Here is a 19,876-nt window from a genome sequence, read left to right on the forward strand (position 1 = left end):
TCTTACCTTGCAAGGGTGGCCAAAGCGTGTTAACACTATGTTTTACTGCCTGCAGGAGGGGCTTTGCTGAATTTCAGCCTGTGAATGGAAGTTTATTTTTCCAAGCTTGATCCAAGACTTATCTTTCTCATTCAACTGCAGGAACAGGAAATGTTCCAAGGAAACAAAATACTGTTACATTCAACCAATATTGGCTACAAAGCAATGGAAGGAAGGCTCAGCTGCCTCCCTCCTGCAGTACAGCTACAGAGAAACATCCTTTGCAGGCAGCTGAACAGAAACCACAATCAGCTGGAACATGCTGAATGAGAAACCTCTTCCCTGGCCTCAGGAGAAAGGGGCTGGGAGTTTTTGGGACATTTACTAGTTGCTTGCCACAGTAACTCCTGTCCTGCCCTGCACATGGCCTCTAGTTACTTGCAATGGAAAACACATCCTGGCTGCCCAGTCTGAGCTTTCCACGACACCAGGCTCGAGCCTGACACATTTCTGAGCTGTGTATCAGATCAGCTAGTCAGACTTATGCTGACATGGGGCCATCCACTAAAATCAAATGATACTGATACAAGCTGTGGATTAAAATAGGTACTTTCCTAGCTGAAGAAACAACAACCAAAGACTACTGTAAACTAAGGTTTCATTCTCTGATGGCTATGGAGATTTGTTTCCCCTTGGTAAATATTTTGCATACCTCTTTATCATTCTCTTGCAAAGCTCCTCCTTCCTTCCTTAATACTTTCCATGACGAGAGTCCCTGACTCCCATTCAGCTCCCAAAGCCTTGTCAACACCTCTGGGCTTTGCAGTAGGCCTTTGAAATGTCTCAGGAAGGGGACAAAAACAAAGGCTCAGGTTAGAGAAGTGGCTTTTCTTTCTGCAAGAAACTCCATGCAGGCTTCCCTGTGTTATAACCTCCAACAGAACTGGGTGGGGATGGATTGTGGTCAGGATGACTCAGGGAAATGGTCAGAGACTGGGAAGCTGAGAAGAGCCCCTAAAAGGCACCAGTGCTAAGAAGCTGTCAGAGCCCTCCCCACCCAAAACCATTCCTGCAGATGCAGAAGGGTGGGCACTTGCAGCTACAGGTGCTAAAACAGAAGGGAGTGAACCCCAAAGAAACACCCCCCTCCACCTTCTGACATACAGGAATCTGTCCTACAACCAAAGGTAACAACTATTTAGGTTTCAAAAGCCAAATGCAAAATGGAAGTGATGGTGTGTAATGTTTGCCCTCATAAAAGCTCACCTATCAACCTTTTCTTTCCTTTTATATAGTAAGAGAGTATGTTAATCAACTTTGGGGCTTTATAGATATGTGTGTACATGTGTGCTGAGGCCCTGGCTTAGTGGTGGGCTTGGCAGTGTGAGGGGAGGGGTTGGACCCCATGACCTTAAAAGTCTTTTCCAACCAAAACAATGCCATGAATGTATGATTCCATGATATGTATGCACATTCAGGGATTTATACAGAAGTTATTAGCTTGTTTAATCACATATCACCTCTTCCAAGAGCCCTCATTCAATAGAGAGAGGAAAAACAGAAAGGACTAGATTTAGGAGCTGTGTACTCTGCTCCAACTTTTCCATGAAGTGTTGTGTTAGCCAGCAGGAACTGCTGCAAACCAGATGGTTTTCTCTGTGAGGAATGCTCTCGTGTAGGCTTTTAACTTAAAACTCTGGAATCATTTAATGTTATTTATTCCCAATCAAGACAGCTTTTAAATTGATAAAGGGACACAAAAAGCTGCCTATAGTGGCACGTCCCTGCTGAGCTCAACTGCAGAAAGATCTGGAGAGATTACTGAGCTGGGGGCACTCCCCAGCTGCTGGAAATGAGCATGTAGAGGCAGAAGTCATGCTGAAACTCTGCTTCACTGGCACTGGAAGAGGTGAGGTGATAACAAGATCATAGCATCATAGAATGATAGCGGTTGGAAGGGACCTTTAGAGATCATCTAGTCCAACCCCCCTGCAGAAGCAGGTTCACTTAGATCAGGTCACACAGGAACATGTCCAGGTGGGTCTTGAAGACCTCCAAGGAAGGAGCTTCCACAACCCCTCTGGGCAGCCTGTGCCAGGGCTCCCTCACCCTCACAGTAAAATTGTTTTTCCTTATATTTAAATGGAACTTTGTGTTCCAGCTTCACCCCATCACCCCTTGTCCTGTTGCTAGCTACTATAGAAAAAAGGGATGTCCCAACCTCCTGACACCCACCCTTTAGATATTTGTAAATGTTAATAGGACCCCCCCAAGAAGTGCCTCCATTCCTCCCATGGCTACAGATGGAATCATTTTTCTTTGCAGCAATTTGTATTCAGAGTTACAAAGGCAAAAGGAGAGGGATAATAAAAACATCACCACTTGGTTAAGAAGTGTTAGTGTAAGACTTACCTCTTTGACCCTTTTTCCTGAGGAGGACGAGCTCTGAAGTCCAATGCACAGGGAATTAAAGTGTAAACATTCACATATTTAATAGTACCATCAAAATAACCATCATCACTACATTAAAAACTTCAAAAAATGCATTTGCTTATGGTCCTAATATAAATTAAATATATGAACTAAAAGGAAATAACTTTAACATCAGGTAATGCTATAAATAAAGGTAAATGCCTTTAGTGTACCTTGGAGTCATAAAAATGCCTTAAAAAACAGGGAAGTTTACAGCTTATCACCAAGACTCTGGATACCACTGCCACCGTTGTTTTTCTTTTTGCAAACATTGAGAAGTCTACATTTGACAATTCAGAACGATTTTTGGCCACTGAACACTTGGATGGAGGAAGAGGTGTGTGGGAGGTCCAGGATGAAGTCCAAGTTTTATTTCACAATAAAACTTCTTTGATTCCCAGCGCTGATAACAAGGCTCTTTTCTTTTCAAAACCTTACTTTTAAGTGCTTTTGTTTTGGTTTTGGTTTTTAACTCGTTTAGATATCCATTTTGCGAAGGCTCATCCTGCTGAAGGAGTCTCTGAGGGAGAGAAAATAACATGATGAGCTCATATTTTCCACGATGAAACAAGAAGCCTCGTCAGATGAACGATTCTCTACTTGACTTCCAGTATTTTCTACAGCTGGCTGCTACAAAAAACCTAAATGCACTCACATTAACCTGTTGCTGTTCAAATGAAATGGGTTTGGGGTCTGTCTGGGATCATCCAACTGCCCCAGGTTTACTGGTGTGAAAGGTGACAGGAACTGAAATCCACGTGGCCGTAGAGAAAGACGCAGCACAAAGCATCTGCACTAATGACACCTTCTTTAAGCCTTTCAAATAAACCTCTAAGTGGCATTGCCCTGGAATACCTGTATCAGACTCCCTGCACAGGCTGAATTTCACAAGATGACAAATAATTACCAGGACAGAAGCACCTCTAAGGTTGCCAGGCCCTGGTGCTCACACTATCCCCAGCCAAGGAAGGCTGACTTCAGCAAGAGAATAGCCAGCACACAGCATGGGATCTGGGAAGAGCTTAAAAAGGTGAGGAACCTGGGTGGTGAGGGAAAGGCCCTCACTGCAGCATTCAGCAGACAGAAAAATGCATCCAACTCAGCTACAGACACACAGCTCAGCATTGCTGTGTGAGCTGGCAACACTAAGTTCTGATCTTTGTATAATGTCATTTTGCCAAGCTTTTCTTTTCTTAACATTTGTTATGTTGCCCACTGCTCTTCCCCCCTAAACAACACTTACAGGAGCAAAGGTTCAAAACCAGGGCTGTGTCCTAAGCCAAAGGCATGGACATGAGCTGAAGTCCACATTCACACACATCTGGAGGGTCTGTTGTAAAAGCACCATCACCCTCCTGCTCAGTGCTCACAAAGCACCTTCCAGAAACCCCTCTCAGGGCTGCCAGTCCCCACGGGGTGGGGGGCACACAGAGGTTGCCAAGTCAAGGATTACATGGAGGGTACCTGCTGGGAAACACTTCTGCTCCTTTCCTGGGAGCCTGAGCCGCTGTGTGCCCAAAGCTGCCCTGCTCAGGTGCCAGGGGTTACAGTGCTGAGGGCTCTCACCTGCCTCATACGCTCCCAGTGGGGAACTGCAGATGAACAGAAAGCCCAGATTCCAGCTGACCCATCTTCCAGCATGGAAAACACCAACTACTTTTGCATCCCTACCTGCTCCTGAAGCATCTCATCCCAGTTTCACTGGGAACAAAGAAATCTCAAAGTCCTGCCACACAAAAGGTGGGTTTGAATACAAAAAGGCAAAGGTATGCAGGATGAAATGAAAATGTCTCCCTGATTAGGAACAAAAGGAACCATTGCAAACACCACCTGCCATAACTGCTGGGAAGGGGATGTGCTCTGAGGTCAGGACAGAAGGGCAAAGGGATGGACTCTGCCAAAAGAGCCATCACTGGAAACAAACACATGCCAGACGTTCACTAGGAGGATGAGACACCCCAGTTTCACACCCTCCTTCTCTCTGCTGAAAGAGTAAAATCAAATATCCACCTGTGGCAAGTGACTGGCAGCACTGCCTTATACAGCTGTGGGATCTTCCTGTTGATGAGAGGCTGCAGAGCTTCCTTCAGGCGGTGGTAGTTCCGCTCCAGCTCCCGCTGATACTCCTTCTGGTCCGGACCGATCAGGCTCTTGTTCTTGCGCAGAGCATCTTCACACCTGCAGAGCAACAGCCTGTGAAACCTGGGCATGTGGAAAAGGGTCTGCTTGCTACAGACTTGTAATCTGATAGCACAAAACAAATCATTCTGTTCCTCTGGGGTGACCCAGAATCATGGAATTGTTTGGTTGGAAAAGCCCTTGAAGCTCCTGGAGTCCCAGCCCTCCCCTCACCCTGCCCAGCCCACCGCTAACCCACAGCCCTCAGCACCTGAGCTCCACGGCTGTGGGATCCCTCCAGGGCTGGGCACTCCCCCAGCTCCCCAGGTAGCCTGGCACAGGGGCTGACAACCCTCTCAGAGAAACAGTTTTTCCTAATCTCCAATCTAATATCTTCCTCTTTTGGTTAATAACCACTCAGCTGAAGTGGTTGGCTTCCCCAGGGGAAGAAGAAGGTGTCATATTCCCAACTTCCATTTCCCTTCCAGAGTGGCAACTCCTTTTAATTCTAATTTACACTCCAGTTATAGCAATGAAGAGCTGATCTCCACACAGCCACTTCTAGGCCGAGAGGATGTAAAGATGTATAGATATACTGTTATCTCCAGGAAAGACCACCAAACAGCAGACTATCAGATGCTCATCAAGAGCTCTTCTCGTAAAGATGTCATTTTAACAAAAGGTAGGAAAAGAGCTGCATGACCAATGGCATTTATTATACACAGGAAAATGACATTATTTGCATGGGGCACTTTATTTTTTTATTGTTTTAACTCCTTGGTGCTTGCAAGAGATGGTGGGCTGAGGCTCCCTCTGGCATTACTCACAAGGAAAGCAGAGCAGCCAGCATGTTTTTTGAGAGATTTCTGCCAGCATGCTTCCACTCCATTTGGAGAAACTAACTTCAGAGGGAAATTACGTCTCCTGTCCAGTGCAGCAGTTCCTGACCCTGCCAAGCCCTGAGTCCATTTGTGCCAGTGGGGCTCGTGTTTTCTGAAATGGCAAAACTTGTTCACAACTGAACTGTGATCACTAATTCATCCCTGATAAATAGCAAAGCCAAACGGCTTCAGCCCCTTAAGTCACGGACCAGCAGCACCAGAGAAACAGGGAACCAAGCAGGCAGCTGAGGAACACAGCTGGGAAACTGGGCAGATGAGTTACAAGATGAATCCTCCCCTCTCCACGTGCCCCCTGCCTCACTGTGCGTATTCCTGCCTGGTGTGGCAGCAGGAGCTGCATCTGGAGGCAGTTTTCCCACAACACTCTGTACCTTTTGGTGAAGTCTTTGAAACAGAGCCGTAGTTTGTTATGATGCCTGAAGAGCTTTGGATCATTGGGTATCTCAGACAAGAAAACTTGTGCAACTTCTAATGGTCCCTTTAGGAGCAGAAGAGAAAAAGTAAGTTTCTCGGAACCATCTCTTGTATTCAGTCACTGGATAAAACTCCTTGCATGCAGAAACATTTGTAAAATGCAACATTTCCTTACAGAATGCATCTTGAAGAATTGCAGCTGGTAAATCTGGCACAAATCACCAAGCATCATGACAACTGAATCTCTTTTAGCCTTTTTAACATAAAACTCTTCTTTTGGAAGCATGAGAAAACGTGCAGACAGTGCATTTGTTTTCTCTTATAAGGACTCTTGATAAAGTTTGCTCAGTTAACAGCTAAGACAAAGTTTAAACAATGCAGATGGAACCAGGGAAGCGTCTGCCAGCAATGGAAACTCGACTTGGAACTTGAAACTCCAGCTGCTTTTTTCCAGCTTGTGCATTAGCAGAGGTTTACTCATATTCCCTCTATGTTTCCCCATTCACTAGTTTTGCTTTCCACTCTGTTCAAAACTCACAACAGGACACAACCCTACTCACACCCCCCAGAGCCTGGCTAACCAAAGGGAATGTAATAGAACTTTTTTATCATGATTATTTAAAGGGAGAAGGAAAAGCAGCCAGAACCAACTCTAAATGCCAGGAGGGAGCAGGTAACTGAGGGAGGGCTGTCTCTCCTCAGCCACTTTCCTGATCTAACCACATTTTCAAGGACTGACTCACCAGTGACCTTAAAAACATCCCATAGGCTAAATGGGGGAAAAAAAACTCCAAGGTGTCTTAGAAATAAGGCCCAAGGTTGAGCATCCACTTCCCTGAGTGGTATGTAATACCCCAGTGTCTCCAACTTAGATCCTCACCTGGTTGACTGTGGTACCTACTGATCCTTGCAGCACCATCTGCAGCATCTTTGGGTCTGCAGGGTCTTGGTGGGTTGCAAAAGCTAATTCCTGTGTTTTCTTCTGCATGTCCTCTATGGCAACTTCAATGGGCGTCAAAATGATCTAGGCAAGTAGCCAGAATAGAGGATGCCTGTTAGGGCTGAGACTGCCAACCACACGCAGACTTCCAGAAACACCAGAGTCACTTTGAAGGACACAGACTGACAGTCTGGACAGAAGCACTGTCTCAGTCTTGGCTGAGGAACACCAAGAAAAAGTATGATTTCTGAATGTGTTTCTGCATCTGTGTTCTGAAGAGCTCTCTGAGACTGCTGCTCTCTGAGGCGCTGCAGGCACCTCACCTCCCTTTGTGGTCACTGCAACTGATGCCCAGGCTTACAGCATTAGAGCAATGCCAAAGCATTGTCTTTGTGTCCCATCAGCTCCTACCCACCCTTGAAATATTAACACAGCTACAGGATAAAGCTCTCTATGAAGCCCCAGGACCTCACTGGCCCAGGGCTGCTGAGGCCACGCATGTGAGCAAAACTCAGAGCAAAGGGACACACTGCTCAAGCAGAATGGAAGGGAGCAACCAGCACTACTAAGCAACTCTCCAAGGGACCCTGCACATACCAGGGTGTGAAAGAGGTGGCAGGACATGCTGCATGGTTGGGTTTTAGCTCAGGTTGAACAGGAACAGGGAAATTCTTAAACTCAAAATGAAGGAGCCTCACACACAGGCCCTGCAGCAAACAGCCTGAGCAGCTCATGACAGCACCGTCTGCTCTCACTCTGCCCCATTTCTGCTTCTTTAACAGAGGAAAGGCAGCCAGGGGACGGCCTGTGTTAACGTGATGGTGTGGAGAGACACGGCTGTGCCGTTAACCTACACCTCCAGCAGTGCATCACGCACGGCTTTCGGCAACAGCCACGTGCCCCGCTTCCCCTCAAACACAGCAAGGCCCCCGGACAGCACAGGCCTCACCTCTTCTTTGTGGATGACGTTGATCCTGGTTTTGATGTAGGGGAAGGCGTGGGAGGTGGTGAGGATGGTCTTGCGCTTGAACTGCTCGTGCAGGTCGCCGTGGGCGCGGCCATCCAGCGTGAAGGGCGTGCAGTACATGAAGCGCCGCAGGTTGTAGTTCTTGTCGAAGTACGTGATCCTGTCCTTCATCTCGTACGTGTCGAAGTAGGGCTCCACGTAGGTGATCTGGATGTAGGCCTGCAGGAGCAACCCGGGGTGCATGGGGAGGTGCAGGCCCAGAGGGGCAGAGCTGACTCCCGCGCCCTGCTGTTGGGTGCTGCAAGAAGCCAGCTCGCCCTCTTTCCTCTTGGAATCACAGAATGGTAGGGGTTGGAAGGGACCTTTAGCGATTATCTAGTCCAACCCCCCTGCAGAAGCAGGGTCACCTAGATCAGGTCACACAGGAACATGTCCAGGTGGGTCTTGAAGACCTCCAGAGAAGGAGACTCCACAACCCCTCTGGGCAGCCTGTGCCAGGGCTCCCTCACCTCAACAGTGAAATAGGTTTTTCTTATGTTTAAATGGAACTTTTTGTGTTCCAGCTTCACCCCATTACCCCTTGTCCTGTTGCTAGCTACTATAGAAAAAAGGGATGTCCCAACCTCCTGACACACACCCTTTAGATATTTATAAATGTTAATAAGATCTCCCCTCAATCTCCTCTTCTCCAGACTAAACAGCCCCAGTTCCCGCAGCCTTTCCTTGTATGAAAGATGTTCCAGTCCCCTGATCATCTTGGTGGCCCTGTGCTGGACCTTCTCCAGCAGTTCTCTGTCCTGAGCTGAGGAGCCCAGAACTGGACACAGTGACTCTTGAAGTCACCTCTCGAAGAACTAAGACTGGTTTTTGCTTTTACTCGTAAAAATCACCCAGAAACAGAGGCTGTTGGTAGCTGCTCAGCAGTTTCTGGACAGGATTTAAAAAGAAAGCTCAGTGCCCCTCTCCTCTCATGCTCTTCACATGAGGCATTTCCCTCCTCTCCATAAAGGTAATGTCCTGCCCTGAGTCACACTCCTGGTTCTGGGGCAAGCTCCTGTTACTTCTGCTATGCTTAAAGGACATGGCACAAGGATGACAAAATGCTGTAGCTGCAAAAAAGGAGAGGCCAGTGAATGGCAAACTCCCTTCCTACTTCACACTGAGTGCAGACTAAAGATAGAGGCAAATGCAGTCTGGGCCTCTGCTGTCCTTTTGTCTCCTCCCTTCCCATCAACCACTACAAAGGCAGGAAACAAAATGGCTAATTCTGCATTCCTTTGCTGGGATGATTTTCCCCAACTCTCACCCCAAGCAGTCACAGCATGCTTTGTACATGGATTTCAAAGAATCCTAGAATGGTTTGGGTTGGGATGGACCTTAAAGATCATCTCGTTCCAAACCCCTGCCATGAGCAGGGACACCTTCCACTAGGTCAGATTGCTCCAAGCCCCATCCAACGTAGCTTTGGATGCTTCCAGGGATGGGGCAGCCACAGTCTCTCTGAGCAGCCTGTGCCAGGGCCTCAGCACCCTCACAGGGAAGAACTTCTTCCTAATTCCACTGCCTGTTTGGTGAAATTCAGGGGGGAGATTTGTTCCATTGCATTTGCATCTATTCAGGACCAGTTCTGCTTCTAAACCTGTACTTGTGTTCTTACCTTGTTAGGATCTAGTTTACATTTGTCCACAGGGTTTGAGTCCTTAATCACTTCAAGCACATCTTCACCAAACCGTTCTCCATAAAATCCCTACAACCAAGAGCAAAGGCATTGAGAGAGACCATCGAATGCAGCCACAAGGGATGGGGGCTGGAGAGACAAAGGCATGTTCAGGGGAGCTGAAGCTCCACGTGCCTTCAGCAGTAGCTGTGCTGCGGCTGAATGTGATCTGCTGAACCCAGGAGAATTACATCAGTCACATTCCAGGGGCAACAGGAGAAAAACAGGCCTAAGGCCCTGGAAGGCAGGAGAGCTCGGGAGCCTTCCAAACTGCACACAGAGGCTGTGTGGTTCTGAACAAGCCATTTGAGCTCACTGTGTGTCTGTGAGCTCAGCTGAACACTGGGGTCAATGTGGGATCTGCCTGGAAGTCAGGTGCTGCATGAGAGCAGGGCTTTGCTGGGCTGAATGGCTGTGTTCTGAACTCAGCTTCATGTGCTTAAAACTCCAACAACGTGACAACAGCTGAACTGTTGTGACCAACAACATGACATCAGATCTATTCTAGCAAATAAAATGGGGCCAGGTCAGCTCTCTGGCCTTGTGAACAAGCATGGCAGGCTCAAAGCCATGCTGCTACATACTTCTTCTCCCACTGGAGACGGCCTCATCTGTGCATGGCACTTACCAGAACCTGTGTCTAGACACAGGTTACTTGGCATAAAACCAGGCCAGACTGTGACACAGTACAGATGGTCACTGGGTAGTACCTGGAGCTGCACACAAGTCCCACTAAGACTCATCAAAGCTGCCTTTGCTTGGTCATCTGAAACAAACTTCAGACTTGTGATGTCCCACCTCAGGGGACACCCGAGGGCCTTCGAGGGCCCAGCCTCTGTGAGTGGAGAGGAACGTGATGTAATGACAGCAAAATGCAATACTTTCTGAAAGTCAGACCCTGAAAGACATCTCAGCCTTTCTGAAGCCCAGGATATCCCATCAAAACCAGGTGGCTGAAGAGAAATGCACAAACAGCGTTGATGGGCCACAAAATCTCAATCAACCACAGCAGGTCTGCCTCAAGATCAGGGAAGACCTGTGGGACTCTTCTCCCTATATTCCTCCCACCTCCTATGGAGCTGGCACCAGCAAGGGGACAGGAGACTTCAGGCCTGGCTCTAGGTCACTGCACGGCTCTGCAAACTGTTTGTCCAAGTGACTCCAAGAGGCACAGTGTTGGTTTAGCCCAACCATTTCCTTTCTCTCGCTTCCCCACAGTTTGGCAAGGCAGCTCTCAAATAACTGATGCAAAATAGTTCCACTGCAACTCACAGACAGGTTTGGAGGTCAGCCCCAATGATCTCACCTCGAGCCTATGGGAAATTTCAGCTAGCTTTGTTATGGCGGGCTCCTTGTAAACAAACTCCTGCTCATCCAGGTCTCCAAACTTAGTCCCATAAAAACCGACCCGGAAGTAGGTGCCAAACATCCTCTTTCCATCCTAGGTTTGGAGAAACAAGAGGTTATTTCAGCGTGGAGACAGGCACAAGCTCCAAGCATGGCTGCAGGCAGGCTCCTGGATTTATGCAAAATTATAAGGAAATTTTAAAAATGGGGAAAAAAACAAATAGAAAGAAAGAAAGAAGGGAAGGAAAACCACACCTAGAACTCAGCATGGATGCATTCGGCAGCAGTGGAACCACAGACTCACATGAAATTACATGGATCGGTTACGACCGTTAGCCCAAGCCTGCAATGACTTTTCCCACCCCAGGAGGAGTCTGGAGGTGTCAGTTGTCTCTGGGTAATTACTTCAGGCTCTCCAAATGCCGTGCAGACGCCCCTTAGCCTGGTCCACAGCCTATAGGCAGAGGCGTGGGGAAGCCCTGCTGCTGACGGGCTGCAGCGTGCAGGGAGGATATTGCAGGCAGACACCCCTGAAAGTGACCCACATGGCAGCCCCCACAGCCCACTCTCAAAGTCATTGCAGGATTGGGCCCAAGCCAATGTCCAAGTCACTCACACAGGCACACGAGTGCTTTTTAAATAGCATGTCAACTGGAAGGTGTTAACGTTCTCTCGTAGTAACTAACATCTAGTACAGGGGGCCAAAGTCACTCCTGGTGAAAGCAGATGCAATCCACTGCCCCATGTACCTGCTTCCATTTGAGCCAGTGGTGAATTTGGCCCAGAAATGCAACAAAAGTAGAGAAACAAGAACAGATTTCTGCTGGAAAAGTAACGAGGAAAATCTGATTAAGACAGAGAGAAGAAAAACGTCTGAAAAATAAATCACACCTTGGGTTTTATTAAACAACACCCCACCCTCACGCTGCATGCACAAACCAGAAATGCCTCTCAGCAAGAGACCCTGACATGTTCACCTTTACTCTCGTGAGGAAGCGTGATGCAGTAGGCAACACTCAGAGCCTCTGAGTCTGGGCTAGTGTTTGGTTTCAAGGCCTGGCTGCCCTATATGCGATTTTATTTAGGGTTTTTCTTGCTATGTCAAAACTGATCTCTTGTGGTGAACATGATCTATGGAAGGCAGAGAGGATAAATCAGCCAAACTATCAAACAGAAAAAGAAAGCTGGGGCAAAGTCTGGAGCCTAGGAAAAGCACTGTCATGGCAAGCCACCACCTTCTCCTGGCCTGCAGCCAACTCTGGGCCTTGTGCAGAGCCAGGAGGCCACGGCCTTGCCTTCTGGGGGCTTTTTTGGGGACAGGGCTGCTGCCTGCTCCAGGTGTCATCAGGAGGGCAAAGCTCACCAATGCCCAGCTCTGAAGTGCAAGTGAAGCCTGAACCAGCCTTGCTTAATACCCACAGGCCGCATCTTGGCTTTAGTGTGGGACGTTGACAGATACAAATGCATCAGCTCTGCTCTTTCCAAAGTGCAGACACACGCTTTAATACAATAAAGTTGCTCGTATGTGGTGCATGTGGCTCCTTGGCCTCTGCTCCATCTCGTCCCTCTGAGCATCCCTCCTCCAGAGAGGGGCTTTTATCCAGCCCCAGCTGCCAGTGTAGACTCCAGAATTTCATCACACCACAGCCATCTCCAGAAGAACCTCTCAGGGTGTGACCCTCAGCTGCAAACCTGTTACTGATTTAACTGGCAGTACCATCTGGCAGCACAGAATCTTACAATGGTTTGGGTTGGGTGAGACCTTAAAGATCCAATTCCTGCCACAAGCAGGGACACCTTTCATTAGCCCAGGTTGCTCCAAGCCCCATCCAACCTGCCCTTGGACACATGTAGGGATGGGGCAGCCACAGCCTCTCTAGGCAGCCTGTGCCAGGGCCTCACCACCTGCACAGGGAAGAACAGTTGTTGCAGTTTCCCTGGACTCTGAACCCATACAGATGAGCAGCCTACTAAATCCTGTATTTACTCATCACTATCTTTTCAAAGCCACAGTTTGGTACATTTATCCACTTTTGGACAATACTACCCATGATAAAAATCTCTCACTGCCCAACATTTCCACCTTCCTGTGCGTTTTTTCCCCAACCCAATCTCAATGTTATAGGTAGAAATCTGTGATTCCAAGGCTCTTTCCTCAAAGCACTTCCCAAGGGAGCATCATGCCTGCCTAAGGGGAACTGCCATGGGAAACTTCTCCCCAGATCACATGCTTCACGTGGAAGTTGGTGGGATCTTGCCCCAACCTATGGGCACAGGGCAGGCCCCAGTGATGGAGCACACACTGCTGCTCTTCTGCCTTTGCCTTGGGGTACACAGCGTTTGCAGAACCCGATCCCTACAATGGAAGTGTCTGCCATGTGGACATCTGCCCAGATAGCTGTTTGTTGCAGGCAATGTCCCAGTCATGTTGCTGTCAAAATAGCAGCAATGAGGAAGAAAATGCTGTCTGTTGATCAGCATCAACGAAGAAGCACCTCTGGTGGCATTTACTAAATGCTTAAAATAAGAGTAAGGGGGCAGTGGCATGTCCCAGGAGAGGTAACACCAGGGCAGCCCACTGAGTATCAGTGTCCCATGGTGAAGGCAGCTCTCAACTTAAGCACTCGTTTCACCATCAAGAAGATCAGCTGCATTGTCTTTCCCTGATAAATCCAGTTGCTGAATCTCAGTTATGCTAGGGATCCCAGGGAGAAGAGTGAGGAGCATTGGTTGTCCCCTGATGAAACAACACATCTCCCCACAAGGCCCCTGGATTCATTGGTCATGAAATGTATGTGACTTGTGTGGAGGGATTTGTACCTGGAAGAAGGGGCTGCAAACTCCTTTGGGAGAGCAGGCACCTACGGGCCATGTCATACCTCACACAGACATTAAGTAGCTGCCAGTCCCCTGAGATAAGGAGAGCTCAGTTTTGTGCCTGGCACGAAGAATATGGGATGGCTCTGTCCCAGGGGCTTTGAAATGTAGATAATACCAAAGTCTATCTAACCACAGTACTGAAAACAAAGCAAGTGCCTTAAAAATACTCCATGGTCTTGCTTCTGAGAAGAGCTAATAATGCAGGTATGAGGGAGAAATTATTAAAAGCATTTTATCTCCTATTACTTTATGAAAAATAATAGGTCTTTGGGAGGAGAAGAGAATGAAGGTGAACACTGAATAGCCATTACAGACCTGGCAGAGCAGACAACAGCCACCATGATTTATGAAGGTTCATGACTTGTTATTATGCATGGTAAATACCTTTCCAAAATTGCTGGGAATAAAGTTTTAGAGTCATCGCTTGCACACACGCAAAAAGCTTTGCCAACAAGATTTGAAAGAAGTCAGACACAAGAGTGATCATCTGCTTTCTTCACCAAGACCATCACAGCAGCAGCTGCCTGAAGGCAGAGTCAGCCTGGAGTACGTAGGAATGGAAGGAACTCTTCCATATACACTGGGCAGAATATAAGATCCAGTAGTCTTTACCAAACTCAGCAGCGTTATTATCTTGCTCAATTTTAAGCCAAGGTCCTTTGCAGTGTTGCCAACTATTACAAGTCTCCCAATATTGATTCTCTGAAAGTATCAGCTCCTTGACAGCCACCTCACCCTGCGTATTTTAAAAAGCTTTCTTGAATTCTCATGGCACAGCATGAAAAGCTATTTTTCTTTTCTCTAACAACTTTCCCAACTGGAAAGCAAAGAAAAAGAATTAATTCAGTGTTTATTCAGTGAAGAAACACACATCCAGAAAAAACCCACCACTTGGTAAGTTTAAGCAGATCTTAGAAATGCATTGGTGCCCGACTCAGGACACTTCGGCGCTTGTAGTTGGCAACACTGCTTTCCTTGTGACACGATGGAGAGCTCCTGCTGTTGGCATAGCTCTTTGGTGAAATGAAATGGGGAGTTCTGTGGTGTAAAACAAAAAGGGGGGAGGGGGAGGGAAAGAGAAAGGGGGAGGGGGAAAAAAATTTCCACAAGTAGGAACTTACCACAACAGACAATAGTAAGAGTAGGGAGGAGGGTCAGCAACCAGGGCGATAGAGGAGAAAACAGAAAGTATTTAATTAGGGAAATTCCAAACAACAAACAAGCAGCAAATTGGCAGCAAATAAACTTTAAAATAAAAAAGGGTGAGCATCAATTAAAGTATTTAAAATCAGGGAAAAGGGCAAAACATGCAACAAATCCGAAAGCTACAAAGCACAAGGATCAGAAAAGTGTGGCAATGGAGGAGCACGATGACAGACGAGAGCTGAAACCATGGGTGTCTTTTACCATGCAGTAAAACATGACTGAGTGATGTTAGAATCATAACCAATGACAAGATTTTCTTCAGGGGTCGATTTAGGGGCAGGCTAATCAAAATAGATGCTCACAGGCCTTCACATTTGTTGCCTATTGAACACGTATCATTTACACTCCTACTCTGGATTGCTGTGCTGCCTCACCTGCTGGGACTTTTCACAGGAACAAGTCAATCATTCACAGGGCCAGCCCTTAAGTGTCAAGGTTTACTTTTAAGCCCCTGAATTTCACTTCTTGCTAGGTCAGAACTAAAACTGAGGTTCAGACATTATTTACATCAAATTATTTACATCACACAATGCAAAAGAACTTTGGTGTTTGCCCCAGTTCAGTAAGTGTGGGCTTAAATGCTCTCCTGTGGTGGAAACCTGGAGTGAGACGGCCCATGCTGAGTTGCTTGATTCACAGAAAAGCAGAGACAAACTGGACAGCTGAAGTCTAAGCAAGTAACACCATTTAAAATGTCTTCTGAGACCTCTTGATGCTCGTGTACCTGCTGTGTCAACTGGGCTAGGGCCTGAGTTACCAAACTCGCTCTGCTGTGACTGCTTTGCCCGTTTTTAATCCAAACGTGTGGTTCTTATGGTGTACCTTGTAGAAATGTGAGCAAACAGCCTTTACAAAAACCAAAAGCAGCAAAACTGTCTCCAGTTAACACAACTGAGCTATTTTACTGCCAGATAAAGAGCTCCATAACAAATGGATCGTTGTGAAATGAACAGAATGAAGCAGCCTCTTCTCTGAGACACGGTCTGCACGTGCAGGACACCATTTTGCTGGTTGAGTACCTCTGAGCACTATTGCTTAAATCGACCCCTGTGGGTGGGGTGAAAATATGGTATGGAGGGATGATGTTCTGTGTCAATGCTGATGAAAAGAAATATAAACAAATTATAAAAACAAACTAGTGATGATACAGTGGCTCATTCACCAAAGAACCTCATTAGTGGAACACATCAGCATCCATGCACTACCTACAGCTTCTTATGAAGAGCTTCCTGCTACGACCACAATCGGTTTATTGGGATTTCTTTGGTTAATGAATTGTTTTAACAGCAGACAGCAACAGAAACACCCACAACTAGCACATGTGGGCAAGCGTTGGCGTGAGTCATCTGAAAAATCTATTAGTGTTCTTTACTAACTAAGATGGAGTTACCTACCTCCCAGCCAGTACTCTGTGTGATAAAAAGTAAAAAGCGCATGTCACAGAAACCAAAAATAGAGTTTCAAAGGCCAAAACGCGAGCACCAACGTAAGGTATCACCCTCCTGACACGGTTTCAATCATTACAAGCCATCATGCGTCCACAGCAGCCCTCTCTGGCCCCTCTGTTGGTTCATTTAACCTCAGGGATCTGGCAGTGCCAGAACATGGAGAAAACCACCAGATCCTCAGCTGGATCCCCCCCAGATGGATGCACTGATCAACATCTACCGAGGAGCTGATGGCAGCACGGGGTAACCACACCAACAAACCACGCACCCAGCAACCCAGGACCAGAAAGCTGATGAGGGTGGGGGGCTCAGAGTAGCACTGGCATGTACTGGAGGAAGGTCTGTCGAGTCCTTGCCTGCCCTGACAGAAAGGCATGCACCCAACAGGCCTCTCCTAGAAGAGAACATAAGCTTCTTGAGGGTTGCCAAGTGCTCTCCTCTCCTGCTTAGCTGAGGTCCACTGAGCTTTGTGAGGGCTGATAACTTCTGACGTCTCTCATCAAATGCTCAGTACCTAGGCTGGTGGGTTTTGCACCACCTTAGTTCAGACAGGTTCCTTCAATAGCTTATCCACCATGTGAACAGACAAATACAACCCCAACATTTCTGAATGTCACCTACCAGGCTAAAGGCAAGACATAGTGGGTTTTTTTTTTCCCAGCATGCAAAACAGTTTAAAATAGCCTCTGAAAGGATAAACTGACAGGTAATGGGTGTTTTTAACTCTTGGCTATTTCTGCGCAGACAGGGAAACTTGGCATAGGATGTTCTCTCATGTTTTTCATGTTAAATGTCCAGAGAGAAAAAAAAGCTCCTCTTCAGTGATCCTTGCAACTACTGTGGATCACTAGTTCATAATCTGACTAAAATGGGTCTTTCTTATAGGTAGTTTTGATTTGCACTGAGCATTTCAAGTTTCTTCACAATTCACACTGCAGCTGAAAATTCAAATCATTACCTGGTGAACAATCTTGCTGAATGCTTCCTGGAGTTTACCATGAATAGCAGATAGCTTCTTGGCATCTCTATTAGCTTCATGAATAGGAATAAGGACTTTGTAAACCTCATTAACTGCTTCATACATGCCAGCCTACAAAAATAAGGTCCATCAGATTGCTCCATCAATTCAACAGCAAGAATCATACATACTACTAGCATTTGAATTATAAAATAGCAAAATTAAAAGGTAGCTTAGGTACCACTGTGATGTAAACAGCATCTTTTCTTGAAATATACCCACAGATGAATGGAATAAAATCCTCAGCTACCCTTGGAATGAAGGACCTACTGTACTACACATTGTTACTAGCAAATAAGATTATGAACAGAAGCAAAAGGGGGATAATTTTGGATGGATATATGCACCAGAGCTAAATGGGATCCTAACCAAATCTACAGCAATTCAATACACAAGTTTAAGTGCACAGTACAGCTCATCCTACTTAGCACATCTTTAACTTAAGTGACTTCTGTATCCACTTTGGGCACTCCATGAGATGGGCTTTGTGAAGTCGCCTTGGGGTGTCCCCACCGGAGGGGGTTGAGCAGGAACTACAGGCCTCTGCCAGGCCACAGCATGGGTTTAGGCCTTTGCCCTGGAGTTACTTCTGCTTGCACTTAAACCCAGTGAATGACATTTCACATTGTGTTGTGGGATATAACTCCCTTGCTTTCCTTGGTTTCAGAGGGATCACTAATTACAGCTCACTAATGCTGCTCACAGAAAGCTCTCAGACCACTCTTTTTGAAGAAGAGGAAAAACATTAGGGCTTTTCTTTACTACTATGACCTCCCAAATGTGCAGTGTTGGAGTGAAAGACACTGGAAACACACAAAGGCCTGTTGGTCCCAGATTTTGTTCTTTGCACAGAGGGCAAACCAGGCTGTCCTGAACAACTAAAACTCAAACTACTCCCTGTAAACTGAGTGGCTACACTAGGATTACATAGTCTCATAGAGAAAACATTTTCCTTTGTGTTGCCCATGATTGCTGAAGAAAGGAGGTAAAGAAATTAAAAGTCTTTTTACCATGGAGAAAGATGCTGCAGCCTGTTCCAGCAATCCCACCAGACCAGCTTCTGTGAAATACTTTCCAGAGCAGATACCCTCTTCATCTGGTGACACAACATCATCAGACACTGCCGACTCTTCCAAAACATTTGAAGATATGTTCTAAGGAGATACAATGCAGACACAATATTTTTACTCAATTTAAGCAACATTCAACACTTTCAAGACTTTGAAAGACAGATGATTTTCAGCCAAACCCTGAAATTTTTGAAGGGATAGCTTTTCCATGTGTTTTATTTAATTTCCTTCTGAACCAGCAATGCTTAAACTGACTGGACTGGACAACATACACAGTTAAAGCTCAGTATGAGCTCGTTTGCTCAGTATTACCCTATTTACCATTACTAGTCACAGGAACCACTTTCATCAGCTGCACCCACTCCACACTGCCTTGATCAAAGAGGTTAAAAACCCATGATCTAAATGGAGAAAGAAAAAGAACTGGATTCACCCAGCCTACGGATATAAAGACTGAATTGGACCAAGAGAGCCTTGAAGCATAACAAAGATGTTCTCAAGTTCCTGTAATGCATTCTCCCCAAAAGCCTGAGCAAGTGCAGTGTGAGCACGTGGGCACAGTACCACCTGGCACATGGAGACATGCTGAATCTCAGCAGCACATGACATAACCCGAAAATCTGTTAAGGAGGAAAATTCCCACCTGAAATGTAACACACCCTACGGGGAGGTATTTTCGGTCTTCCAGCATGCTTAGATATTCAGCCACCAAGGCTGCAGAGTGGACCAGGCACTGGGCTGACTCAGCGTGGTTGCTCCTCTCAGAGTGCTTTCCAGCCATGTTCTGCAGCCACGTCAGACGCAGGTCAGGGGAGTTCTGATAGCCCTTGGCAATCCTAATCGAAAAGAAAACCTCTGTGATTAGCATGTGATTAGTTCCTTCTGCTTAAATAACAACCACCCTCAGTCCCAGGCAATCTACAAATGACAGAGTAGCAGAATGGTGGGGGTTGGAAGGGACCTTTAGAGATCATCCAGTCCAACCCCACTGCAGAAGCAGGTTCACCTAGATCAGGTCACACAGGCAGGTTTTGAAAACCTCCAGAGAAGGAGCCTCCACACCCTCCCTGGACAGCCTGGGCCAGGGCTCCCTCACCTCACAGTAAAGAAGTTTTTCCTAAGGGGAACTTTCTGCCTTCCAGCTTTTGTCCATTACCCCTAGTCCTATCCCTGGATAGTACCAAAAAAGCGTTGCCCCATTTTCTTGACATACATCTTTCAAATACTTGTCAAATATCAATGAGATCCCCTCTCAGTCTCCTCTTCTCCAGACTGAACACCCACAGGTCCCGCAGCTTTCCTCATAAGAAACAAAACCTATCAACATCACATTCAAACACAAAGGACACATTGCTCTGTGAGCACTGAGACCCAGAACTGTCCCAAAAACAAGCTTCA

General features: G+C 46.7%; 1 protein-coding gene across 5 annotated transcripts in view; it reads right to left on the reverse strand.

The window, feature by feature from the left end:
* Positions 1-714: 714 nt before the first annotated feature.
* Positions 715-19,876, reverse strand: part of DOCK7 (dedicator of cytokinesis 7) — a 104,230-nt gene continuing 85,068 nt past the window's right edge. For 2 of the 5 annotated variants that reach the window (XM_062003334.1, XM_062003330.1), the window contains 11 exons: positions 19,122-19,314; positions 18,419-18,562; positions 17,349-17,480; positions 10,816-10,950; positions 9,450-9,539; positions 7,775-8,011; positions 6,766-6,909; positions 5,843-5,949; positions 4,462-4,629; positions 2,392-2,971; positions 716-821 (listed from right to left, as the gene is read on the reverse strand). In XM_062003334.1, coding sequence (XP_061859318.1) covers positions 2,929-2,971; positions 4,462-4,629; positions 5,843-5,949; positions 6,766-6,909; positions 7,775-8,011; positions 9,450-9,539; positions 10,816-10,950; positions 17,349-17,480; positions 18,419-18,562; positions 19,122-19,314 — 1,393 coding nt within the window. In that variant the 3' untranslated portion in view covers positions 716-821; positions 2,392-2,928. Of the gene's footprint in view, positions 822-2,391; positions 2,972-4,461; positions 4,630-5,842; positions 5,950-6,765; positions 6,910-7,774; positions 8,012-9,449; positions 9,540-10,815; positions 10,951-16,336; positions 16,352-17,348; positions 17,481-18,418; positions 18,563-19,121; positions 19,315-19,876 lie in introns of all 5 variants that reach the window. The other 3 variants (XM_062003332.1, XM_062003329.1, XM_062003331.1) reach the window with 3 other exon arrangements.

The sequence above is a fragment of the Colius striatus genome, chromosome 10 (assembly GCF_028858725.1).
Source record: "Colius striatus isolate bColStr4 chromosome 10, bColStr4.1.hap1, whole genome shotgun sequence".
NCBI lineage: Eukaryota > Metazoa > Chordata > Aves > Coliiformes > Coliidae > Colius > Colius striatus.